We start from the raw sequence: 27559 nt of genomic DNA on the forward strand, positions 1-27559 counted from the left end.
TTTTTTGACATTGGGTGGTGGAATGATCAGGTTAAAGGTCAGGGTGGGGATGGGGGTCGGGGTGGCCCTCTTAGGGACACTATGGATCGCCTTAACGACCGCCGGAACCACCTTGGCCAGTCCGTGTTCCGATTGCGAACATTACGGCAGGAAACACAATGGAAATTCGGGAGCCTTAACTGATCCCTATGGCATGGTGAGTATTTAAACCCTAATGCATGAATACCATATTCTTTTATAACCAAAAAGATACCGTGGCTTTTAGTTAAATTAGTTCAAAAAGAAAATATTGCTATTAGGGATAGCCAACATTTAGGGGAAACATACCCATGTTGTTTCTCATAGCCCCTGTAAAACTGTTTTTCCCCTTCCAGGAAATCCAGCCACCAGGCGCTATTTATTTATTTATTTGAGAGACATGAGGTAAAGGGTCGTGAAGCCATGGGCTTATGTACAACCTCCCTCGTCGGTAAAGTGTGAAGGATTACAACAAGAAATAAAAAAAATTAAATTTTTTTAAAAAAAAAGGAATGTAGTATTTTAGCGCCTCGCGGAGGCAAACTAAGACTCTGAAAGAGTATATATAAATAGGGCCGGGGCCAAATATTATTAAGACACGGTCCAATAGCGACATGCAGGGATCTTTCTTAAGCCCCAAAGGATATTAACGGATTAAAATTTCAAGCTCTCTCTCTCTCTCTCTCTCTTGGATAGATACCCCAAAATATCTATGATCCTATTCTAAGCAGGCTAGGCCAAACGAGAGGTGGTCGAACACTAGCATTTTTGAAGCTCTAAAGTATTATTTAGATTAGTTATATTGTCAACCGTGTGTCCGACCTCTCGTATAGGGAAAGTCTGGATGATCCAGGCGTTGTTCTCAATGTTCTGGTTATGGATGGAGAAGCACCGGGATACTAAGAGTATTATAATGTACAAAGCTAGGACTAATTACTCGTAAGAGAGAGGGTCGACTACTAAACCCCAACCCCCAACCCCGCATCCCTAGCTTCAAATTAAACGACCAGACCACTAAGCTATTTCCGTGTCATTTATACAAAGAAATAGACCTATTACAAGTCAAAAGAAAGACCTGAAAGATCGAAGTATAATGGCCTTAAATTTACTCATTTTTTAATTAAAACTAAAATTATAAATACTTATTTATTTATATATTAAATCCGTAATTAATTTTAATTAGTTTGAAAATTCGGCTTTGTATAATACTTTATTATTAATCCAAGTCTGTGATATGTTAATAATTAATTCTGTTAATCCTTTATCAAAGAACGGGTTAAACAGACATCTTCTATTATTCCATAAGCCCCCTAGTCGAAATGAATCTAAAATTAACATCACGGAAATCCCTTCTTGAACAATATATCCGAAAATTAAAACCCATGCAGAATATAATATCAAACACGCGAGATTAAAGTTAGAGTGCAACGGTATAAATCCGGGATCTATTTTCCACTCGACAAAACAATTTCAAAACTATACAATTTCGACAACCGCCCCCCTTCCCCCCTTTTTACCCCTTACATATTCCCTTTATAATCATATCACGATGAAAAGCTCGCGCTAACAAGTATCGAAATAGATGAGATGGTTTAAAAACAAAGACAACGTATACTTAACCTTTAAAATAAACTTAATTCTAGCATGGTCTTACCATAACATCTACTATTTTCTAACCCAGGTGCAGCGCGAGATAGCGCGTGAATATAGGCCTACGATCTTAGCAACTTGTAAAAGCGTTTCCCCGTAACGTTATCAGCATGATACGGGGGGAGGGGGTGTTTAGAGCTAGGCGCTAAGGAACTAGAGTAATCTGGCTAATTTATCAGAGTCTGGTTAATTGTAAGCCTTTGTAAATTTAATTGAATAGTTTTAGTTGGGGAAATCCTTCCTTTAGATGACGATAATCGTATCTGGAAATTGGAGAAATTTCACCCCGGCAGAATGAATACGTTGGCGTATTGTCCCCAATTTAATTCACCGGAGATGAACAATACTAATACAAAGCCCAAAATTGATAAGATCCTATCTCGTAATAATAGAAAATTCGGAACATTTAATCGCAGATTTTCAGTCATTTTGAAACCAAATTAATAAAAAGAAATAAAAACTATTTACAATAATTAAGGAATTTATTTAATTTAGCCAAGAATGTAGATCGTGTGACGATCTAATTTTGCCAAAATTATTAAGTGGCGTGATGGGGTTAACTAAACCATTAACGAAGGTTCCACCTTTAATGGATTTTTGAAAATAACTAAGCCCCTAATGGATAGACAATGGAGGCACTATAGTTTATATTTTGAAAATCGTGAGAAACGTACATAAAAATCGCTTAGAATCCACGCCGGATTTAAACTTTCATTTTTCGCCATAAAACAAAGTAGGCTTAGCAACTAAAAATGAACTCAGTGCCGCATGCAGAGTTCTCTTAAAAGTGACTAGTCCCAAACACTAAAGTATAATAATTATTCCTTGCCTCGCAGCTTAAAACTTTGATGGTCAGTTTGTACCTTATACTAAAAATGGGAGAGAGAGAGAGCGAGAGTACATGCGCTTGTTGCCATGGTTACGGCAGAATAAACACTAAGTTTTTTTTCATTCTTGAACCAAAATGTCATAGAAGCTCGCTTAATAACTTACATGTCCATTTACCTCAGTATGGAGAGAGAGAGAGAGAGAGAGAGAGAGAGAGAGAGAGAGAGAGAGAGAGAGAGAGAGAGAGAGAGAGAGAGAGAGAGAACGAAATTCACAATCAAAACGGTATGACCTTAATTCACGTGTCACGTGACAACTTCGGGTTACAAAGGCCCCGCGAGTGACTTTCAGTGATAACTAGAGAACTAAATAATAGTATATACAAACAAATTGGGAATAACTAACGCTCGATTTCACCACATTTTTAATATTTTTTTTTCCAAGAGAGTAAATTAGTCTAGATTTAAACCCCAAGGGTTATAGATTTAAGCTCTATTTAGGTTGGGTCTGCTAAAGAAGGGCGTGATGTTGGAGGGGCGATTAAAGTTGATGGCTTAATGAGGTTGCCTCACTCTCTACTCTCTCTCTCTCTCTCTGTTCCTCTTTCCATCTAGCTATAATGAATGGGCCCTTTTCAAGCTTTTAGACTTGGTCCCCCACAGTTAACGAGCTGAACTTAGTTTTCACAAATCTCTTAAAAGAGACCAGTAGAGAAAGAGACGGAGAATGAGAGAGCTAGTTTTAGAATTTGCTTGGCTTTTGGGGTTGGACTTAACCAACCTTACCAGTTATTGCTATTAAAGGCTGGGACTTCCCTTATAAATCAACGAGTTTAGAGTCAAGTAACACTGACCACGTTGAATAGGTCGTTTTCATTTAAATACATATAAGGATTTGCTACTTGAATTTATTCCATTTATAACATGAATATTATCTGTGTTATTACTCTATGTTGTTTGAAGCAATGGATGGTTACCTTAAAATTACATTCCTTTTTCTTGGTATCAAAATATTCTTGATAAGAATGAATAAATTAACGGTATTAGGTATAGTACGGCTTCTTTGCATTCAGTTACTATTTGTCAAAGTGGCTGTCTCCAAAACCCCCAACCCCAATCACCCCCTCCCACCCTCCGTCTCAATTTAAGGAATTAGGATAACGTCATTCAGATTTCGCGTATTAAATGGGGGAGAATTGTTCTGTTTATTAAACCCTGAAATTAAAACCGTATCAAAAGATTTAGAACCCCACCCCCCCCGCTCGCTTAAATTGGAAAAATTAAAGAATGTTTGTTTATGCAATAGATAATGTCATTTCGATTGATTAAATATAAATAAACGAGACAAAACAGTATTAATTCGCTAATCACGTGACATTACTCTCTCAATTTTTAAAACGCGCGTGCAATTCATCAAACAAAGGCTTAAAGAGTTTATTAATGCACGTGATATTGCAAGTTGCTAAAGCACGTGAAATAAAATCAATTCAAAAGTAGGCTTAAGAAATATTTTGGCGCGTTTTCAAAGCACGTGGCGAATTTTATAGCACGCGAAATAAAAACAATTCAAAAGTAGGCTTATGGAATATTTTGGCGCGTTCTCAAAACCCGTGACGAATTTTTAAAGCTCGCGAAATAAATAAATAAGTAGGCCTAACCATAGCCCCCTGGATCACGCGACTCGCGGACGCAAGCTGCTCGCGCTATAGAAGCCCGCCCAAAGAATTATTTTCCTATGTTAAAGCGCGTATCGGGGATTTTTGCTCGAAAAATCAAAGCCGTCAGCTTTTAACATGGTCGGCTATGGGGGGAACTAAGTTTTTTGGCCCTAATTTGGCAAATACTGGCTCAAATCTCTTGAAATTTTAATGAGAGGTGTAAAATAAGGTTTGTGATTTTTGTGCAAAGTTACAAAAGATTACATCTTGTAGTTTTTTTGTAAAAAAATTAAAACTTGGCCGAAAATCAAAGCCGTCAGCTTTTAACATGGCCGTCTATGGAAGGAACACCATTTTTTCGCCCTAATTTGTCAAATACTGGCTCAAATTTCTTGAAATTTTAATGAGAGGTGTACTGAAGGATTTTTAATGGTCGGGCAAAGTTTTAAAGCTCTAAAACCAATAGTTTTTCCCTGAAATTCAATAAAGCTTTGTTTGTACATGAGCACAACCCAAGGTCTGTAAATGCGCAAAAAATTGCACAACCAGAAGAACTAGATTGCTTCCGGTGACTTTTGACACCTGTCGGCTTTTTTCAGAGCGTGTTTGGTCAAGAACCTATATGATAATCATTTCTTCCTAGATGCTATTGAAAAGATAGGAATTAACATACGGAATTCAGGTGCTTGCCAATGAACTGATGTGGTTCAGTTTAATTTTAAGAGGAAAATTCACAGCTGACACAAAGTTATTCTAACTGAAATTTCCCAACTATTTGAAGGGAAAACGAACCTATTTCTAAGATTTAAATGCTTTAACCATACAAATATAAGTATAGGGAACTTCTAACTGTGGATACTAATTAGCATTTCAGTTATTATAACAAATTGTATGTGCTTATGAATTTTTTATTATTAATTACAAATTCTCTCTGGAAGGATGGAGGATTGAAGGTGGAAGGAGAGTGGGAGGTAAAGTGAAAACCAGTTTTTCTCACCAATATTTCGCGCCGAAACCTTACCGGGAAATTTAAAATGAATAATGGTTGTGCTCATGTACAAACAAAGCTTTATTGAATTTCAGGGAAAAAACTATTGGTTTTAGAGCTTTCAAACTTCGCTCGGTCATTAATATTCCTTCAGTACACCTCGCATTAAAATTTCAAGAAATTTGAGTCAGTATTTTCAAAATTAGGGGCAAAAAACCTGGTTCCCCCATAGACGGCTAAGTTTTAATTTTTTTTTACAAAAAAACTACTAAATAGAATCTTTTGAAACTTTGCACAAAAATCACAAACCTTATTTTACACCTCCCATTAAAATTTCAAGAGATTTGAGCCAGTATTTGCCAAATTAGGGCCAAAAAACTTAGTTCCCCCCATAGCCGACCATGTTAAAAGCTGACGGCTTTGATTTTTGTCTAAGTTTTAATTTTTTTTTACAAGAAAACTATACGATATAATCTTTTGAAATTTTGCACAAAAATCACAAACCTTATTTTACACATACGATTAAAAGTTCAAGAGATTTGAGCCATTATTTGCCAAATTAGGGCCAAAAAAGGGTGTTCCTCCCATAGACGACCATGTTAAAAGCTGACGGCTTTGATTTTCGGCTTAAAATGCTTGATACGCGTTTTAAGGCCCATTGGGCGGGCTTCTATAGCGCGAGCAGCCTGCGTCCGCGAGTCGCGTGATCCAGGGGGCTATGGCCTAACAAAATTTTCAAATTTATTTCCTAGCGTTCCTTTTCATTATCCAATAATTACCTTTCCGTGATACTTAATTACAAGCTTTGAAACTTGGTACCGAATTTCCAATACCACCAATTCTTTCTCAATAAGAACGAATTCTACCTTGGAAAGAAATCCCTTAATAAAAGCCCTGAAAAAAAAAATTGTCATCACCCAGACCATTCTCACAATGAAATAGCAGTTTCCTCTATCGAATATATAGTCTCCTAAATTGATCCATAGTCCAGATGTTATAGCTTCAGTGGCGGCAAAAAGAGAAAGCATTATAAAAAGGTGGATCTGACCCAGTTGGTCCTATTAGAGAAAATAGTCGAGACTCTCAGAAAGCTATAGTATAATAATACTTTAAGAAGGTTTTCGGGAGCGACAGTACACACCGGGGTTGGCTTGCTAACAAACCCAACCCCTGCATGGTCGCTTTGGGTTGGGCGAATGGCGAAATCGTTTCCGTTATAACAATAGCCAACAAGATAACCTGTCCCTAAAATAAATAGAAGTCAGGCTATTACCAGCGCTGACAAGACATTAGGGACAACCAACAAAATCACCTAAGAAGTTTGTTTTGAAAGAAACCACCCCCAAAAAAACCTGGGCCAACTTAATAAAGAGACGAAAAAAACTATCAACAGAAAAAGAAATGGGCTCAAGGTTTCTTGCTATTCAACTTGCAATCAGAATAATATACCTGTCCTGTTAAAATAGCTATAGATATTAACATTAATTAATATTTATGCTAAAATAAAAAATCGATTCAGATAAAAAATAAAAAGAAATGGAACATTTTTTTTTTGCTATTGCATCCGAATCCGATAGAATCTCTTTTGGAAGAGAACCAGACGCCATTACAAGATGGGCAGCATTCAAATTTCGAGATCTCCTTCTCCTTCTCCTTGAGTTCTTATCCGTTCTGATCAAACGCCCCATCCCCTTCCCCCCCCAAAAGCCTCAAGAATGTCTCTAAGGAGATCCCAAAGGAAACGTTCAGGAAAAGAAAAAATGTTCCATTTTACTCGACAATCTCCCAGGAAGGATGGACAAGAATTGCCATATTGTTCCGTCCGTTAAAGCTAGTATGACACGATCTAAATCAGTTATAATATCCCTTTGACAAGAAAAAGACAAAAGGAGAATTTATTACATTTATCTAGGAATATTTAACGAATATATATTGATATATAACTAACAGGTGTGCTCACATTGGATGATAATTTAGTTTTGGAAGAAATTTATATTATAAGTTCAGTTCTTTTCAAATATATATATTTCTTTTCTTTTTTGAGTAATATCTTCCCCGGAAAAAGAAACGAAAAAACGAAATGGATCCCAGAAGTATATACCGTATATCATTTTTTTTTACCCGCAGAATAATGTAGAGTTTAATACGGGGGAGATATACATTTCCTTAAAGGTGGAAATCTCTATACTTTCTGGTCGATAATAAAAGTGGGAATTTTCCCCTCTAGTCAGAGAAAGGTACTTCTCCAGATCGTTTTCCTCCCTTTTTTAATAGCAAAACGGGTTTTGCCCATTTGAGGGATTCTGATGGAAGGGAAAAGAAGCGTCTGCTACAAATCTCACGAGCATTCTGCGTAAAACGAGATCAGAAAAGAGCTAAGCCTAAAAAAGTATATTGGTTAGATCAAAATTGATCGGATTATTCGACACATATCTTGATTAGAGAACTCGAAACTTATTCGTAATCACACATACTGGTATAATTAAGAGAAATTACAACCACGTAGAAGTTAAGTCTATTAAAAAAGGCTTAATAAAATTGTGGTTGTCTTATGGGAGAGCTAAGGCTTAAGTCGCGGTCGGATTTCTCTTCTTCTTTAAGTTAGGAATTATTTCTACTTTGATCTTTGTACTTTTGCAGTAAAAACAATAGGGATGAATCTATAAAGGAGTATCTTATCTCTTTTCGGGGGATACGTTGAAAAATTGACGGCAGTTGCCATGGAAACGACACGGATTCCTTTCTTCCCCCTCTCCCCTATCTCTCTCTCTCTCCAGCATCCTTTCTATTGTATATCGCTATACGATTCTATATGCAACAACACAATGTACCTACTACCTGCCTGCCTGCCTTCTCTATAAATTTCAAACCAACCCCACGGACAATAAAACCCCCATACGTGTTACGACGACTCCTTCACTAGTGGTGTATAACACCAGCATCCCCCATCCACGGTCGGGGGGCTCTATCCTCCCATGTATACACTAAATTTATTTTATTGAAAACGACATAGAAACATATTATACCGCACCGAAAACAAATTTGAAATTCAAAGAGAAACTTTGGGGTGTGTTTGTGTGTCTCGTTGGTTCTTGGGGAGATTTGAGAAATAATTACGGTTGGTTTATGGTATTTTATTTTTAATTGTTAAAGGGAATATAACCTATGATAATTTTGATTTGCATAAAGGGAATATAGCCTCTACAATATTTGAAGAAAACAACATATAGCTGAGGTTTCTTATTTTTGCTGAGTAATCCTAAACTATATCAATGATTTGATTTTCAAATTTGATTTAAAAGGTTTCAATTTAAGCTCCCATAATTTCTTAAAAGTATTTCCGCGTTCAAAAATCAGATTATGGCAACCCAATATTAGATTTAATATATACATACATGTATATTCATGGAAGAATAGGATAAATTCATTTAGAGCGTGTCTATCTCTCCCTTCAATATTCATTAATTTCACGATAACGGTGCAGCGGAATATATAGAATCTTTTCTCGATAAATTTTGTCATTTTTTCCCTTCAGTTTTAGGGAAAGTGTATTTTTTATATTATCGTATAAGTCACTTATCTAAACCTTTCGTGATTTCTAGACATTTGTCAAATTCCCTAATAATTCAGGGAAAACCCAAGGGTTGAATGTAGACGATAGACTAGTACACCTAGCTAGCTAGATACAATATAAAATGATTAATTTCTTTATATAAAAATGGGTAAATTAAATATTCAAAGACCTTTCCGACTTTTAATCTATTAGCCTTAATTTAAAATTTCACCAGAGAGAGTGTACATTATAGAAGTAGATAGTCATGATAAGCTAAAATGCCTGGAATTTTTTTTTTTTATAATTCCATTGTAAAGTTTGATTTTTCTATATCAGAGAGAATATGCGGTAGAGTAGTAGAACGCTATATCTTTCCTCTCCTCTTTTTATTAATATTGATTAATTCTCTCTGACTTATAGTACTGCAGGGTTATCATTAATACTTAATTTTAGCGTAGGACGAAATTAGCTTTTAGGAAGGGCGTTACTTTCTCTGCAAAAACGGGGCCATTAATAATAAGCCAAAAGTACATTTGCACGAAGTACCTGCAAGCGGGAAGAACATAGCGAATAAAGCGTGTACTGATACGCTGTCTAAAAAAAAGAGGGCGTCACGTGTAATAGAACTGAACATAACGTAGATTTAACATTACGTATCAATCCGCCAGGGACAGATCAGAAGAACCCCCAAACACTAAGGAAAATAATATCATTAAGTATTGATCTACTCAAACAAGATTCCAGGGATAAAACCAAGTAATTTACCAATAAGAAAGATAAATTACCCTTAAGACCATCCCAAGGTAATAACTTTATTCTTTACTATAGAAAATCAGACCTTTAACTCTATTTTTTTTCCTTCTAACCTACAGTAAGTAGTTTCCTTTATATCGAACAAATTTGACCTTAATTACCTGAACTCTAGGTACAGTTTTAAGCCCCTCCCCTTTTCCCAGGATAAAATGGACCCCCCCCCCGAAAAAGGTCAATATTGAGACAAGACCCCAATACCCCCAAGATAGTATATAAAAATTAGAAGTAAAGTATTTGGAAGTAAAGAAATCTATCCTTAAACTTAAAAACAAAACAAAATACAGGTATAAAACTGGCAAGAAAACTGAACAAAATGGAATCTTTGAATAAAAATCACTAGGCATAGGATCAAAAAATTTGTGCAAAAAAAAATAGATATATATCCAGAAATCTTCTAAACTGAAAAACAATGTTTTTATACCGGTTCCCCCTGTCCCCTCCTGAAGTCTCAGCCTCTAAACGTCTTTCCATCTCCATCCTCATTTTAAAATCAACATCCAGAGAATATTCTTAACCCTGAGGCAATACTCTGACCCCACCCCCAAATATATATACGTACAGTTCAAGTTAATATAAAGAAAGGTGTTTTCTTATATGGGGCTTTTCTTATTTACCCCCGTTTATCTTCAATACCCAATTCAACTCGAATACGATAAGGTACTCGAAAGGCACGAGATCTAGTCTCGAGCGCAAATCCAAAGTTGAACAAAAGAGAAAAAAAAATGTATATAGAGACACGCGTTCTAAGAAAGTACAAAGTTCGTGTAAGAAATAAAGGCATTTTCTTAAAGAATTCGACCCATTTTAAGACTGATATTTTTTTTCCCTACAGTTATAATATTTATCATAGTACCTTTCATATCCTCCTCCGATTGAATTTCTAAAAATCATTCAGGAATATTGAAATATGTACATCCTGTGCTTGTAGGTCTACATAATCCATATTTTAAAATTATATTCATGTTATAATTATTCCTATTCACGAGGTAAACTTACTCCCAAAGAAATAAAATGAAACGAATTCCGATTTCAAGAAAATAAAAATAAAAATTTAAATATATAAATTTTTTTTTCACCAGAGACATAGACAGGGGATAAAGTAAACGTTTCAAGGCAAAAATATAGTAATTCTTATATGTTTAAGGCTTATAGATACGACATTTTTGATGTTTAACGCTAACAGCTTACAAAAATAAGTTAAATTGACTTGGAAATATATCGTTACCGTGGAGATAAAAAGATAAATCTACGGAGAGAGATAAAAATTCAAAAATAAAATATATGAATATATTTTAACGAAAAAAAAATAAATATTACCTAATATTAATTAAATTATTTCGATTTTGATGAAATTTCCCTACTTCAATTAACAAACGTTTACGTTACTTCCTGATTTTTTGATTTACTTCCGCCACATGAAAGGAATTTCTTCTGTATAGGTATTTCATCCTAGCACCCCATGGCGATTTTCCTTTTTAAGGACCGTAAAGAGGGTTAAGGATGTCAAAAACAAGCGCCCTTTATTCTCATTTGGGGCTTCGTCCCCTCCAACCCCCAAACCCCCCAAAAACCTTTCCACAAAAAGACAATTATTTTTCTTTCTTGGCCAGAAACCAACCAGAAATCAAAAGATAGATGAAAAAGACCGCTTCTCAAAAACGGACCATTTCAAAAAACACCTCGAAACTAAGACGGTTAATACCATTAGCGTTTTTAATAATGACGCGTGTAAAGGCGGGGACGAACTGGCACTTAAATACGACATAAATAGTCCATCCTACCTCTTTTATCTCTAGAAAGGTTCACGAGGTATGACGACGAGAGATTCGCTCTTGGCGGTCGTTTCCTGAACCACGAATCAACCAGAAATGAGATAGAGAGATGGGACACTAGCCCACTAATAACCTTAAAGAAGTAACGCAATAAACTGAATTATATTCAACTATCCGACCCCGTGCACGTGAATGAGTGTCACATATAGATCGCGTGCGATTATCACTGGTGCACGAGACGATCGAGGGGCAAACCACTTAGGTATAACTTCCGCTTTAGAATTAACATATTCAATAATTTAGCGTTTCAATCCCCGATCAACATCTTCTAGAATCCCATGAGTTTGAAAATAACTATTTCATAGCAGAAGAAAAAAAGGGTTGAGAAATAAACGGTAAACACAAGAGTAATCCGCCGTAAATCGTCATTAGGAGAGACGGTGCTGGCTGGTACATTACATTGAGTCGGAATTAGAAATGAACGCTCAATGATGTACAATAATCCCGAGTGTAAGGACTAAAGGGAACAAGCCACGAAAAGGGCTTTGATAACAATACAAGCGTTTTGGTCTCTCGCGTACCCCTTTTTTATTCCCTCATCTCTTGGGACGTCAAATATCTCCTCAGATGGAGGCCGCTTGACTCGATCTCGAAATGGTTGCCGCTTCGCTCCCAAATGAGCATGCTCAACTCTTGTTTACCCTGGTTACTTATTTACTACAATCGCCAATTTTCGTCCAAGCTTACGCGATACTTATTAGGTGGCATGGTTGACCTGACCCCTAAAATTAATAAGTTGTATCCGTGTCTACATCTACAATGATCGTATAAAGCATTTCTTGACAAAGTACTTCAACCATCTTATCTACATTAAGCGTTCTTGTGGGATATGGGCGCTAATAGAGTCTCGACAGAAGAGAGAACGACGCTGGCCTTGCTTGGTCTCTCTCTCTCTCTCTCTCTCTCTCTCTCTCTCTCTCTCTCTCTCTCTCTCTCTCTCTCTCTCTCCATCTCTCTCTTAAGAGAGAAGACCTCAGGATGAGAGAAAATTCCCGGTGGAAAATCCGGGGCAGCAAGGACTGACTCTCGCCGGGTTTAACGGCCGGTACTGAAATGGCCCGGGAGCATACACCCGTTAATTTCGGGATGGCACCAAGACACCCTTTCCCATACTCCCCCCACTTTGTCTAAATCATAGCTTTAAATCCTTACATGAATCTATCGCAATCATCCCCTGAATATTTAAAAGTTCCAACGTAACCAGAGAGAGCTATTATAGTTCAAGATTTCTGGCTGAAATTATTATTCCACGAGTTTCCCTGATTTTTAATGAAAAAAGATGAATTTATCCCAACCATTATTATTCTAGAGCGCTTTCCAGAAATTCCATGAACTAATAAGTACAATACATCGCTTGCTTAATTAAAATAATATATAACAACGTCTTAAAGGCAAAATTAAAACCAGGCCCATTCGCCTAATTTACATAATCCCGGAGATTTTGATCACAAAAACCAGTGAGGCGAATATCGGTAGAATTAAACCAGATTCAAAGCCTCAATGGGGCCCCCAAGATTAAATCTTTATAAAATTTCTTATTAGATAAAAAAAGAGAGAGAGAGAGAGAGAGAGGGCTTCCAAAAAGGAAATTAAAAAAAAAATAAATAAAACTAAGAACGGCATAAAAAAAAGAAACAAATCTAAAAATAAAGATTTAATTTCGCTTCTGGGGGCCTTTAAACCCCTTTGGTCGAAAAGGCTTAAAGCTTCCCATGTACGCGATCCCTTTTAAAATCCCTGAAAAAACAAGGTACCCAATAAAAAAGGGGGGTACCGATTACCCATCCCTTCGCCGCCCCCTCCCCGCCAATTTTAAAGGTACTATAGAACGAAATGGAGTAATATTAACTGGAGTACACGCTCAAGAGTAACTTTAAACTCGAGGAAGTGGTCTTTTAGTAGACCTTGAAATACAGGCGCTGGAATAAAAGTTAAAAGGATTTTCTGATTGATTTCGTTGGAGAACGGAGACATTGGGGTTTTAGGGCCCCTTTAGTCAGGGGTCACACGACGAAGACCGATTGAATACGGGGTAGGGGCCGGGGGAAAGGGACAAACTCAATCGGTTAAAAAAGAAAAGCTTTTATTCAACCTATTCGAACCAATGAAGGAATCTTAGGGGAAGGAGAGATAAGGGGTAGATTTGAAATTGGGAATAAAAAAAATACTTTCAACCTTGCACGCGCTGTATCGAATTAAACGAACAAAAGCGGCACGAGAGCGCGCGCGCTTTTTTTATTATTAGAATTGATTTGATTTCTTTTTTTACAATCTCGCGCTTGACTAAGAGCACTTTCTTTCTTACGAGATTTAACATAACGTATTCGTACGCCTCAGCTTTCCCTATACTGTCAAGATATCTGAGCATTGCAAAGAAATAATACAGAAAAAAGGTACTCTTTCCTAAAGGGGTCGGATACTACGTAAGATTCCCTAAATTTATTTCCATCTTGAATAGTAAAATAGACTCTTGTCCGACACCCCTAGGGCCTTTATTATATTAACTAGCAATTCGAGGAATCCCGGAATTACACCAGTGCGCTCTAGGATGGGTTCGGGAATAATCCCGGTGCATTTTAAAATTTGTTATTTCTCTCGCTCCCTATGTATAAAACAAATAAAGGGGGCAACACCCCCGGGGGTGGGCGGAGGTAGATGTTGGGCTTAAAAATTTACATAGAAACTATTTCCAGGAAAAGCAATAACTCGGATTGCCGGGATTCCCTTTAAAAGTTTGTTGCAATTAAATATTGAAAGAGATATGCAAATTTGTTCCAATTCGCTAATTAATATTTCTCAATTCAAAATTTTTAATATCATAAAATCTAGTTAATTAATGGGTATTTTTAAGTTTTAAGGGAAAAAATCGAAAGCTCCGTTCTAAGGAGAAGCCAACTTATAGGCTGAAACAACAACATGCATTTTCCCATAGCCCCTGTAGAAATGTTTACCACGCTATACTCCAGAGTGCAGCGTAAAGCAGCCCACCAGGCGCTATGGGAAATTAACCTTATATAACAAAATAATACTGAATAATTTAAAAAAATTCAAATTAAATTATGGAAGCTGCATTACTATGTCAAAAAAATTAATGAATAATTACCTACTATTTTGTTTTTTGACGTTAAATTAAAAATATTCTAAGTTAGAAATTGTTTATAAACAGTGGACCTCAGTTTATGAATGAAGTGTCCAGCGGGGGGAAGGGTCAAAAGGGGGGTGTAAAATGCTTCTTATTCTCTGATGGTAGTCGCTAGAAAAAGCGTTAAAAGTCAGTGTGCCTAGAATACTTAGAATCCGCACTCTAATCTAATTTAGGACAGCCCATCCCAGCCAGGCAGGAGTTCCCATGCAGCTTCAAAAAAATTGATTCGGACTTTTGGCACTGCGGAAACTCTAGGCTCTATTTTTATATTAAATATATATAAAGTGTAGAATAGAAGGTAGACAGCGGCGGCGACACCTAACGGCCAGGCCAGACCAGAGACACTCATACCAAAACCTCGTCTCGTAAGAGTCAGGAAGATGGTAACACGCAGAGCGAAATGTCCTTTATGCGTGTCCAAAAGCTAGGACTTCTCATTGGGGTCAAAACTTATAGCTTCCCTATTTTCCAGTACACTAAAGAAGGAAACAGTTAGGCCTACGTATTATATTATAGTCTTTGAGCGCTTTGTCTTCAAAGGAGAATTACAATTGCTTGGGAAATTTTCTGTAGCCCTTCAAAGAGGAGTATAGAACCGTTTCTATTTCGGTACAGGTTGTAAAACAATGCCGTTATAGGCCTACAACTTGCAGTACGAAACTGGCTCGCGGTACGACCTCACATAAGTCTTAGAATAAATTACTGAGTGGTTTTGATATCCTATTGCATTTGTATGACCGGAGGAAGGGGGGATATGCCCCGGACCATAAAAATGGAGTAAATTGTTTTGAACCCGAACATTTGTGGGGGCGTATTGATGGGAGGGGTGGGGTAAGGGGTCACGGGGGGGGGCGTAGGAGGTTAATGTTGTTTCCAAGGCTGCTATAGCTCGTGAGCATTCCTTCATCTTATTCTTCTTTTATCTTTGCCGTTCATCGTTGTAACCCTCTTATCTTCTTACAAGGAGGGAAAACGGGGGTATTTCCCCATCGAGATCTTCCTTTTATTTCATCCCAAACAAAGGAAAATAAGACAACCATCTTCCCATTCCTCCTACCCCCCCCCCGGGCCACGTTCCTCTCATCATGATAAATAACTAAGTACGGAGAATTAGAAAAATAATAACAAGAAAATAATGTCTTAAAAGAAGAATTCCTTGGTGAATTCTAATAAATTCATGATAATAGGAAAAGTGTTGTAACATGGAGGTTGGACTAATAATGCATTTACTGCAATATAGACATAGATAGTACAATTTCATTAAATTGAACTTTGACCCCAAACAACTAATGAATCCCTCCCCCCTCTCCTCAAAATTTGCATGGAAAATAAATAAATAAATAAATAAATAAACTTGTATCTGTATGCTGAAATAATTTTAAGTACTCTTTACTTATTGGCGTTTATCACTCACTTACGTAACTATCCTTTAAATATTCAATTACTTGTTCGCGAACACCCCGGTAATTAAGTATTTATGTAGGCTGGGAGAATTAAAAAAAAACAAGAAGTATTGAATAGGTCCCCCTGGAATGCAGCAAGTATATGAAGCCGCCACCATTTTTTCTTATCTCTCGTTTCCGCTTGCTTAGAATCAAGGTCTGTTATCACGCTTTGCTTTTGGTGCTCTGCTGGGAATGACGGCTGAACGACCACTACCCCAAGCCCCAATGGTACCAAAGAAGAAAAAAATCTTCCAGCCAAAATTAAACTACTCAAACTTTGCAACTAGAATTAAACTAGGTCGGAGCGATACTCAATACAAACTTGGTTAAGAAAGAAAATAGTTCGAGGGAAAGTCGACGCGACTTTTAGCGAAAGCGAGCTAGATATATATAGTCATTCAGGGGCTTGGTTAGACCCCAAAACCTCAACTCAAAATAGAAAAACGTTGTACTTTTCCGGTCTAAAGTAAGCCCCTAAACGAGTGCAAGGTATAAAGCAAACAGAACGAGAGATAGAAAGTCTTTGAGGGACTTGCTTTACCCCCAAAAAACTGCGATACCATTTTTGAATGGAGGGAATTTTTGGGGGTCTAGCAAGCCCCTGAAAGGGTATATAGGGAAGGCGAAAAAATGCGGACTATGGTCGAGTGAACGAGTGATGGACGCGCTCCCGACTAATCTCGTTTGGCCCACGACATACGTTACTATTTGGGACTCCATACATTTTCCCTTTTAGCACCACACCCCAACTACCCCGACCCCCAAACGACACACAAATAACTCCAAAGGATAAAAAAATATAGTACAAGTAACGCCAACGGCCTCATTACAACGTATCAGGTGCCTTTAAGACTCGCTAAAATGGCGGGAAAAACATTGTTAGGCGTAATTTGAAAAATACTCAATTTAGGCTTAGCAACAACATTATCTGAATTGGGAAATCTGGGCGCGAAAAGATTTAGCAGTTTTTAATTAGTGTCGGCGGCGGCGGCTACGGATAAAGGAGTATACGGCCGCATTAAGGTCGGGGGAACATCCCCCACCCCGATGCAGACTTCAACAGATCCCCCCCTCAATTCACACCCGCAACAGCCAAAACAATAGCCAGGGTGGTTTCACCCCTATGTTTATTCCGTTTCGTCGCTTACATTCAAAGGGGAATAGCCCCCATCCCAACCCCCCGGGTGAACACTCCTATTATGTAAGGGTGGAGGATATCGTACTCTCAAATCGCACGGAATAATGAGGGGTTTCGCCCCAATCTGATTCATTTTCCGATTAAACACCCCCTCCCCGCTCTCTCTCTACTCCTTTTGTTCATAGAGACCTTTCCAATTACGTTCATTTTATCGTAAGTTGGTGAATTAGAAAATATAAAAGAACAAAGGTGGAACTGAGATAGCGCGTGTCTCTGAGAAAAATAGCCTATTTTTAATACACCCTCTTTCTTACTTCTAAAGCTAAATGAACCAAGGATTTTATTCCTACAAAAGAATTACGTATAAAGGCGGCAATTAAACGGCACAAGACTTTGGCTGAAGAAGTCCCTCTTTAATTTTGTTCGACCTTTTCGATACGAAGCGAACCCTCCCAATATTATTCGGATTAAAAAAGAATGATTCAAAGGCGGGGATTTAATCGCTCCAGACTTTGATTGAAGAGCTCTATACTTTTGTCCGCGCGCGCTATGGATAAAGCACGCGCTGACTTTGTTTAAAACTTTAGAGTCAATAAAGGGAATAGGGGGAGACGGGTGATTAACAAACAATTCATTCTAGCTTGACACTCATTGGATCAAATTAAGTGAACGAAAAACCGAGGCGGGGAGATAAAAATCTATTAAAAATCGTCATAATAGATTAAAAAGGATTTTGATTTTGACGCGCTTCGTTTCACTTAACAAGATCTTTTTATTTTTCCTCTGAAAATTTTCAAAAATGGATTATCTTCAATGAAAGAGTCTCCAATTTTCAATTAAGCTTCAGATTATTTGGAAAACGATCAAATATTTTAAAGCTGAACAAAATCAACACCCAATTTCATTTCAATACACCTACACCAAGGCTTAGCACTACATACACTCGAGTTCTTATGTACACGTGGCAACAAAGACTAGCGTACAGTCACCCACGCTCGTTATCTCAGCTAATTAGCGTAATTAATTACCCAAATTAAAAAATGCAATCAATAATTAAACGAAACTCACCCCAAAATTCTGATTCGCAAATTTTCGCGGTACATAAAACATGATTTTAAACCCAATCTAATCTTCTGTAATTATAAAAAACGTACGCGTGTCGATCTGACGGCGGCCATCTTTAATTTAATCGGGGAAGAAGGGGCGTGGCTTGAGAAGCCAGCTAGTGCTTCAAAAAATATTGTTTTATGACAAGCGGGGCTGAAAATAAGACTGTGATTTTCACGACTTAAATTAGAAATATTCAAGGGTGTTATGATATAAATTCGGGTACAATGAATGGGTGGAGATACGGAAATACAAATATCATTAGAGGGCCAAGTTTGAAAAGAATCATTACAACAAGAACACTTGAAACAAACCTTCCTTCCTGGAACGAAATAAATTCAATTTGCTCAAGATGTAAGGTAGAGTGATCCAATATAAGAAAGACTCTCAACCCTCGGGCGACCCAAGAAGAAGAAGAAGAAGAAGAACCACTCATTTTGGGAATGGAAAGAGCAAAACAAAGGTACCGGAAACGCAATAGTCCTTCCCACAAGTATCACTTTGAACCTAGAGCAGTGATAAGGTGTAGAAAAAGCATTATTATCTTAGAAAATAAGTCTACACCTGAAAATAAACGAATTATACAGTTGACATCAGTCGCCAAAAATTTCCAATTATATCCCCGTCGACTCGACCAACTTAAATTAGAATGAAATCATAAATTTTTCTTGGACACGCCCACGCACGAGGAACCCCCTGAGGAAAATTTACCCTATTACCTCCCCCCCCGGCCCTCCAGCCAAGGCTTATGTTTTTATTCATTACACGAGTAACCACGTCCACGAATGGTTTCAACTAAGGAAGACAAAGAAAAAATTAGAAAATAGAAAATAAGAGTCTCCAGAGATTGGTGGTGGAAAAAGGGGTAGAGTGGGTACCTTTACTAATTCAGAGAAAGATGGAGTAAGGAAGTAAAAAAAAAGGGTAGAAAAATAGCAATGCTCAATTTCGAAAGACATACACTGACCAAGGCACAATGAACACAGCGCAGAAGTTAAAGCCTGGATGGGTGGGGGATGAAAAGGGGGGTTTCACGATTCTCGCTAAGTGAAAGACAATAAATAAAAACGTAATTGGAGAAACGTGAGTCGCTTATCCGATTCCCTAAGCCTTGGTTCACCCTGATGCTGCTTTTCTTCACCAGAGCGGAGAAAGAAGGATTAAAAACATTCATTTATACCGAATGCAGTGAGACACGAGAGAGAGAGAGAGAGAGAGAGAGAGAGAGAGAGAGAGAGAGAGAGAGGAAGAGAGAGAGAGAGAGCTAGGTACGCTTTTCTAATTTGCTCGTCCATCTCAACGCGAATAAATAGAATAGGAAGATAACAAAGGGAACATACACTGTATGCGAAAAGAAAATTACTAATAAATCAAGTGAGCGAGTGTTAATATACAACGCGGATTGAGTGATTGTCCCCTCGCCTACAGTGTTACCTTAATTATGTAAAAAGCCCAAGTTTGTTCGTTCTTTTTGGCAAATTACTCATTGGGATAAGATTATCAATGATTCAACCGCAACAAGAGCTGATAACCCAAGGACTGAATATTGAATACTTCCGATTTAGTTCTGTTCTGATCTCGATAAGGATTATATTGATTCCTTCATTTGTACAAGCGACAGCGAGAAATTCTTGTCATGTCTCTAGGGTGACGCCCTCCGTAATAACGCGTTAGCAACAAGAGGAATGCTCGCAATGTCTAACAGATCCATAAGTCATTACTTCATTACGATACTGATGCAAAGCCATTCCCCTTACGCATTTATCACTTGGATTTTTTTTTTCATCAAGGACAAAGGTTAAAGCCCCCTCTAACTTCTTTTTCTTCATGGTCAAGTAACATTGTCTTATCGTATATCATTCCAATTTCAAATATAAAGAAAGAAACACATCAAGAGTGAGAGAGAGAGAAAATGAGAAATCAGTCTCATTAAGAATAAGAAACCCACTAGGCCGAGAAGAAAAAATATCTCAAAGAAACATAAGAAAAAAAAAAAACAAGAAATTTTATAGGGTATTTCGATTTAAACTCGGTGCCGCTTCACTCCCCGCCTTTCCTTACATTCAAATTATTAACATATTCAAAGGCTAACAGAATTTCGCACGTGCCATGAAGTTCACGCGCGATCTGATAGGCAATTTCATTGTAAAACCAAAGCGCGTGAAATTATCTACTTTCAATTAAAGAAACGTGTTAAGGCTGGTTAAAAGGCAGGGAATTCGCGGCATTGAAATGGCCCATCGAGATTTTTCCAAGCGTGTTGATTCATTCATTCTTTAGCGGATAAAGACAAAAAATAAAGATAGAATCGGTGGCCTCATTTAGAACAGAGAAAGCGAGAGAAAGAAATTAGAATTAATTGAAAAAGATCTAGATACAAAAAAAAAACAAAAAATTATATTTAAATACTTAAATATATTTTCTGCTAAACCTAATCTAATATGAACTTACTAAATAGACGTAATATATAGTAGGCCTTGGGGAAATTGTTTCAACTCATTTAAAATCGACTTCCACGTCACATGTAAGCCAAACCCGTAGAAGGAAGGTGGTGGGCGTGGTGAAAGTGCATTAATTTTAAAGCCTTTAACACTAATAACGAGGCCAGGGTTGGAGGGGGTGTAGAGAAATGTCCCTTCCAATTGCAATTTAGTGTGGGCGATCGTACGGTCAATTTATGGTTCAATAATAGTTAGTCCAAAACGGAAGAGGTTCCGGAGAAGGGGGTGAAAGGATCCCCCCTTATAAGCCATTAACGAGTGTTTGTCTTCTATAAAGTCCAAGCCACGCATTTCCACCCCCCTATTTTAATGTCTTATTGATTTTCCCCTAAAATTCTCTACCCCCTCCCCCCTTGCGCTGTAAAATTTTAGTACGTTTGGTCTAGGGGTTATAAAATCCCCGCCCCCCAACCCAAACCCCGGCTTGGACCTAGACTTATAAGTCCAACAAATTATTGTAAAGGAAAGTTTTGTTTATAATATGATGACGACAGCTACCAGACTTTGACTGTATTGGACTCTATGGGAATGTAACATGTAGTGTCGTTACTATACATAATGGTTGCCCGGATAGGGGGGAGGGGGGTTTTAAGGGGACGGTATGGTTCTCTTTCAGAAAGGATTAATATTTATATTTATTTGGGGGAGGGGGGATTATGCCCCCCTTATTCGTTAGCAATTAATATTAAAAACGAAACGTAGGAAAATTGGGGGGGGGGGGGTAAGGAAAAGGATGTCTGGTTCTTTCCTGATAAGGAAAAATTTCTCTTAAAATCTTTCATTCAAATAAATTTACGAAATAGTTCTATAACTTTTGGGTTGGGGGAAAGAATTAAATAAGAATTTGTTCCATTTGGGGATTAAATAACAAATTATTCATGCTTTGACAAATTCCATTTTGTTTAGTCTTTCAAAATAATTTCCAAGCCCCAGTTTTCCAAAAATTCCCCACCGAATTCATTCAGCCTTTTATTATTTTTAAAAGGGTTGTTCATCTATAACCATAAAGAGATTTGACCTATTTATACTTACATGGAAAATGAGTAGGTTATTTAAAAAAACACGCTATTATTATAAAGGACCGCAGTTACGTTGTGAAAATCTATTCAAAAACATTTAAAACTTTTAAAAGGGGCAAAAAAAATAACAAAATAAAAATTGTTTTCGACAAAGTTATATTCCAGTATGAAGAATTTGAACAAAACTAAAATTACAGGTAAAAAGCCTCACCTTTAGAATTCTAAAGTCTTTTAAGGCATTTTACGCTATATGCCCGGGCGGAAAAATTGCCAAATTTTCTCGTGTTTTTCTTTATTTATTTATTCAAAAATAACGGGCAGAAAAACACCGTTTTTTCAGAAGAAAAAAATCCTTTAAAAAAAAACACGTGGGGCTAAGGAAAGAGTTTAGCCATTAGCCAAAAATGCGCATATTTTTGTTACTATATAAGATGGTTGTCATCCTAACAAATTATGAATTATATTAAATATTAATGGTTGTAAAAGCCCAATAAGATCACGTGATAGCAATGAAAATAGTAATGTTACCAGAAAGGGGAAAGCATTATTATAATATTTCACTCCCCCACCGTTAATACGGAAATATTAAACCCTCAACCATCTGATCTTATAAAGCCATTATGATAGAAAAACCCAAATGTACCTTTTTTTTCTTCTTCGTCTTCAGTGGGGCCATTTGCAAAAATTGTTCGAGAAGGTTATTTCTCTGAGATTTATCTAAATACCGTTTTAAGTTAAAAGTGTAAAAGAAAATTGAATATTATCCGGGGGTAAGCCCCCTTCCCCCATCCTCTCTAAGCAAATATTGCATTTGCAAATTTTTCTAGTAAGCTCCTTTTTACGTAACCTGAAAGACTTGGTTGGGTATACAGTCTAGGTGGTTAAATGAGTTTCAAACCAATATATCGGGCTTTGCAAATAACCGCGTTAAGGTGGTTGCATGGTAGCGGCTTTTTTAAAAAAGGGAAAATACCCCAGGTAATGTAAAAGGTATTGAAAATGTCTCAAGAGCTGTCTAAAGTTTTTGCCCCCAAAAAGACGCTTAACTTTGTAGATATTAAATTGAATTTGCATCTGGTTGGAGTCTTCAATACTTTGCATTGTTTGCTAGCTGCAGATTTCTGTCGCAATCTAGGGTACTTGGGAAAGGGAAGGTTATACCAATACTTGATCTCGTTAAAGGCCTAATTAGTCAATTTTAATTAAAGATTATCAATTTATTAATTGGAATTTGAAAATTTCAGGTACGAGGTCGATGCAGTTATCCCTGTGAATGCGACGAAGATGTCGAGGGCGTCTCTTGCCCGCAAGGAGTCAGTCTCATTCGAGATGGATGCGGTTGTTGCGCCATTTGCGCCAGACAACGGGGACAATCCTGCAACATGGTACAATTGTGCGACGAAAAGAGACTCCTCGAATGCGTCTATCCTTCGCCTACCGCCACTTCCGGTACTTGCAAAAGTAAGTAAGACTTTGGGAAGAAACCAAAATTATTTACCCATAAGCAAAAACACGCGTAAGTTGAAAAAGGGAACCGTGCGTCCACCGATGGCGTAAAATTGGGGACTCGTGGGTAGATTGAAGTGATATACTCGCAATTAACACCCGCAGCCACGTCACCAATTGGTTGTGTCTTTGCGGAACAGTTCGTCAAGGTCGAAGTTGCTCGGTGAAGGGCGCGACGTATTCCGACGGCGAGACGTTCAAGTTGGATTGCCGGACTCAATGCACGTGTCAGAATGGAACTTACGGTTGCGTCTCACTTTGCCCTCACGAAAGTATCCGTCCATCGGGCAAATGCAAGAACCCGCAACTAGTCAGGATCCACGGCGCCTGTTGTCGAGATTGGCTCTGCGAATCATCCCTATGGGAACGTAAGAAAACACACACTAAATACTCCATCTCTAAACCAAACACACGTATCTTGACGAAACTAAAAGAAATATATATCACCTAACCCAACCTAACCAACCATCCTTATCACCCTTCTCTCTCTGTGTTATCTTATCTATTCAACTGGTTGGTGGTACTTGTCCATCGACACTCAAAATGGTGACAATTGTCGGCTAACGCAGACAGAGAGCCCAGTTGTGCCCGTTATTCGACTCCTTGGTCCCCCTGTTCCAGCGATTGCGATCCCGGGCTCAGTTTCCGCGTCACCAACGACAACCTCGAGTGTCGCATCCGGAACGAGACGCGCATTTGTCAAGTCAGACCCTGCGACACCCAATTACAAGACCAAGAAAATGCGCCAATCAAACAAGAAGATTCTATCAACTCCCTAGCGAAACCTCGTCAAAGGACGATAAGGGTAAGTCCATCCCAATTAATGACAAAGGCCTTTGACAAAACCGAATACCCAATGTTAAATCTCGCATATCATCGTAGCCAAAACAATGAAACCATTTTAAAACCATGATCTACTTCCGGTCCGTTACCCCGCCCGAATTTGTAATGTAAAAAAAAAAACTTTCGTGGCAAAGGATATTTTGAAAGGCGATTTGTTAGAGAATATTGCTGGAAGAGGGCGTTGGGTTGGGTGGCATGGGGGGGCTGGGCAATGAATGATACTCTTCTATAAATACCTAATAGGTTCTGGAAGGAATGACGTCACACCATAGACAAATTGGGTGCCATTTTTCAGATTTAGGCCTAGCGTTTTTCTCGCTACATTTGACAAAAAGCTATTTTTTCAACGCTTAAATATCGAAATTCTTTCTTTCCCTCTCTCTCTCTCTGGGTTACAATTTATATCCTTAATTTTTTTCTTCCTGTCTTTGACTTTAAAAGTCGAAGTCGGCCCTTGCTGATGGGGCACAGAGTGAAAGAGGAGAGTTGGGCCAATATTTCTTTGATATAAGCTATATATTCTGAAAGGCCTCATAGCCAATAGCATTCATCTATCCTTCAGACCTATTTCTCTCTCTCTCTCTCTCTCTCTCTCTCTCTCTCTCTCTCTCTCTCTCTCTCAAATCATTGGCTGTATTTTCTTTTATTTTTTTTAAAATAATAGGAAGAAAAATTTGTAAGCCTAAATTTATTGCTGGAAAAGCTACAGTCCTCTTTGAAGGCAATTTTGCTTTATATAATAAAAATTATACCGGGGTATTTGAACAACTAATTAGTACTCGAGGCTTAAGATGGGTGGGTAATTTATTAAATGTTTGCTGATGTCAAACAGTAGAGATTTCTGTAGCAGTACCGAGTCATAAAAAGTTGCAAAGTGACGGCAAACAGATCGCTGCGGAGTGAAGTCGACAGTTTGAAAGTAAACCAGTGAAACATCTCACGTTTTATAAATCAAAAGAAACGAAAAAAGAAAAACCAGATTTCTCGAGGATTTTTCTTATTCCCACTATATTATTTTCAAGCTAAGTTACGACCGCGATGAAAGTCTAAACTTCAGCGATTTCCTGACGTTGAAATTACCCTCGACTGTGGTCGAAACTTTAACGGAAAAAGCACGAGACTATTTCCAGCATTTTTTGTCTTAGAAAGTATTTCTTGAAAGGCGCAACTACAGACCAAAATGTTCGCTTTCTTTCTTTTATACGCTAAAAGATAAAAGGATTCTCGTGTCAATTTCAATTGTCATAGAAGCGAAAGCCAAAACAACAACGCTTTAAGAATGGACAAGTCAGATTGTCTAACCGCTAAAACACGTAGGCCTATTTCACTTATGGCTAATACTCGCTTAAAAGTGTAGAAATAAATAGGGAGAAATGAGAAGAAAATAACCCAGAAATATATAGGGTTCTTTCTAGAGTGAAAATCAGAATAACAGATAGGTAATATCATATCAATCCGCGACATATTTATACGTATACAACCTTAAAAGGAAGAAGGGTGTAAAAAATGAGGAAACGCTTGTGTTAGAGCGACCTCAATTTGATGCAATCTACGCCATTTAGCATTGATTTTTCTCCTTCAACCCGTCCTGTCCCAGCTTTCAAGAAGGTTGAAGAGAATGAAGGGGGTGTAAGTCCATGGTGGACGGACGGACGAGGGGGATGCATCGGGTAATCAACGTTCAATATCTTGCCCTTTTGTGTTTTGTTCGCCGGCAAGAATTCAGCCATCTAGATCAGATGGTTAAACAATAGGATCGCTAATGGAAACTCTACGGTCTCTACATCCATCTTAACAATGTCATCTATTATTAAAGACGTAGGGACTCTGCTCCTTTCATACATAGTTGAGGGTAAAAAACAAAATCAATGATTGGGACGAGGAGACAAAAGATTTTCTCTCTCTTTTTTTTCTCTCTTCTCCAGTTTTTTGATGATCGAACTTGAACCCCCCCCCCCCAATGCTAGGAAATTCCACATTGTGTGCCCCACAGTCCTCGGGGCTAAGGGGGGAAGTGTTTTTACGCTGGAAAAGAGGACCCACCGCCCCCATCGAATTTCCTTTTATTTTTGTGGAAATGCCTCCTCTTTACCTAACAAACAAAATCATTAAATTTCTGTATTTTTTTTTCCGTTCAATTTATCGAACCGATATTTTCCGATACGTCATGCGGAAGAATACAGAACTTTATTTCTCGGGTTACGATTTAACCTTTGAGTATTCATCCGCAGATGCCACTTTACCTATTTTAAAATCGAGTCAGCTAAAAGGAATACATGTAATATTGGGTCCCTCCATTTTATTTATTTTGTGATAGTTCAGATAAGGTTAGGGTTAGGTTAGGTTAGGTTAAGTTGCGTTTAGCTTAAAGTGAAGTTAATTAAGGCTTAGTCAGGATTAGGTTCAATGGGAGGTCAGATTTCAGTTAGACTTGGGTACAATGAGGGGAGGTCAGGTTTTACGGATTAAGTTTGGCCTATCAATGATGGGTCAGGTTATCACCGTCTCCTACCCAGAACGTTTATACACGTTATAATTTGGATGACATTTGTTGACCTTTTCTAAAATATCATTACAGAGACGTCACTTATGCCGCGCTACCGTTAAAACGGCCGTTCCCGTTCACCTGACGGACGGAAACAACTGCACCAGCGTCAAGAGTTACCAAGCAAAATTTTGCGCCAATTGTCGCGGGAAAATTTGCACCCCTCGATTGGCTACCACCTTCAAAGTGGACTTCCAATGCCCCCTGGGAACCGAAACGGTCACGCGTGACGTCATGTGGATTGTCAAGTGCGTTTGCGATAATATTCGCTGATGACCGTCATCCCCCGTAAAAGGAACCCACGAAATTCAAAACAAGTGAGAAGATACTTCGCGTATTATTTTTACAAATTTCAATTGAAACCAAAAAAAAAAAAAACTATTAAAATAAAATACACGGGATGGCAAGGCTTAACGCTAAGCCTAATTGTAATACTTATAGAATTGATTGTGAAAGAAAAAAATGGATATTTTTTTTCACTTATTGGCGAGTGAAATTAATATTTGACAGTTTTAATATCGCGAGGGAAAATCAAGAAACATATCGAGACGAGCCGTCTTTGACACGCCGCCGCCGCTAAAGGGGGATGGCGCGCAAAGCGCTTTTCAAATTTATCAGAACGTTACGTCACGTCACGAGCGGGTGTGATGACGTCATACATATATGCCTTCTAAAAAATTATTGTTCATAGACGCGTCAAATTTTGTACAAAACAAATATACTTAAATTACGAGAAACGTATCTATATAAGTAAGGTACGGGAAATTGTTCGACAAACGTCTACGCGTACGTCTAACGCCTAGCTACCAAAGCGTACTAGTCATACGTACGCGTAGACGTTCGTCGAAATAATTCCTCTAACCTACTGTAAAAAAATATCGTGAAAAAAGCACCCACCTATCCTACAATACACACCTGATAAACAAACAAACAAATCAATATTAAATTAAACACGGCTGAGAAAAAAACAA

General features: G+C 37.8%; 1 protein-coding gene across 1 annotated transcript; it reads left to right on the forward strand.

Annotated features, from left to right (window-relative positions):
- The first annotated feature begins 49 nt into the window (after nt 1-49).
- Ccn (cellular communication network factor protein Ccn) lies at nt 50-27559 on the forward strand. Its single transcript, XM_089870530.1, has 5 exons — nt 50-196; nt 22939-23155; nt 23341-23568; nt 23770-24005; nt 26622-27559. Exons 1-5 carry the CDS (start codon nt 50-52, stop codon nt 26859-26861), a joined length of 1068 nt encoding a protein of 355 aa, XP_089726656.1. The 3' UTR covers nt 26862-27559.

Source organism: Phalangium opilio, unplaced genomic scaffold (genome assembly GCF_054372755.1).
Source record: "Phalangium opilio isolate 3A_F unplaced genomic scaffold, DU_Popi_V2 ptg000031l_1, whole genome shotgun sequence".
In the NCBI taxonomy this organism is placed as follows: Eukaryota; Metazoa; Arthropoda; class Arachnida; order Opiliones; family Phalangiidae; genus Phalangium; species Phalangium opilio.

Bases quoted from the DNA above. Each gene is read 5' to 3' on its own strand.
- Ccn (XM_089870530.1), top strand. From the start codon at position 50: ATGGGGGTCGGGGTGGCCCTCTTAGGGACACTATGGATCGCCTTAACG. The intron at 23,156-23,340 runs GTAAGTAAGACT...TTTGCGGAACAG, and splicing joins CACTTCCGGTACTTGCAAAA to TTCGTCAAGGTCGAAGTTGC. The intron at 23,569-23,769 runs GTAAGAAAACAC...CGGCTAACGCAG, and splicing joins CGAATCATCCCTATGGGAAC to ACAGAGAGCCCAGTTGTGCC.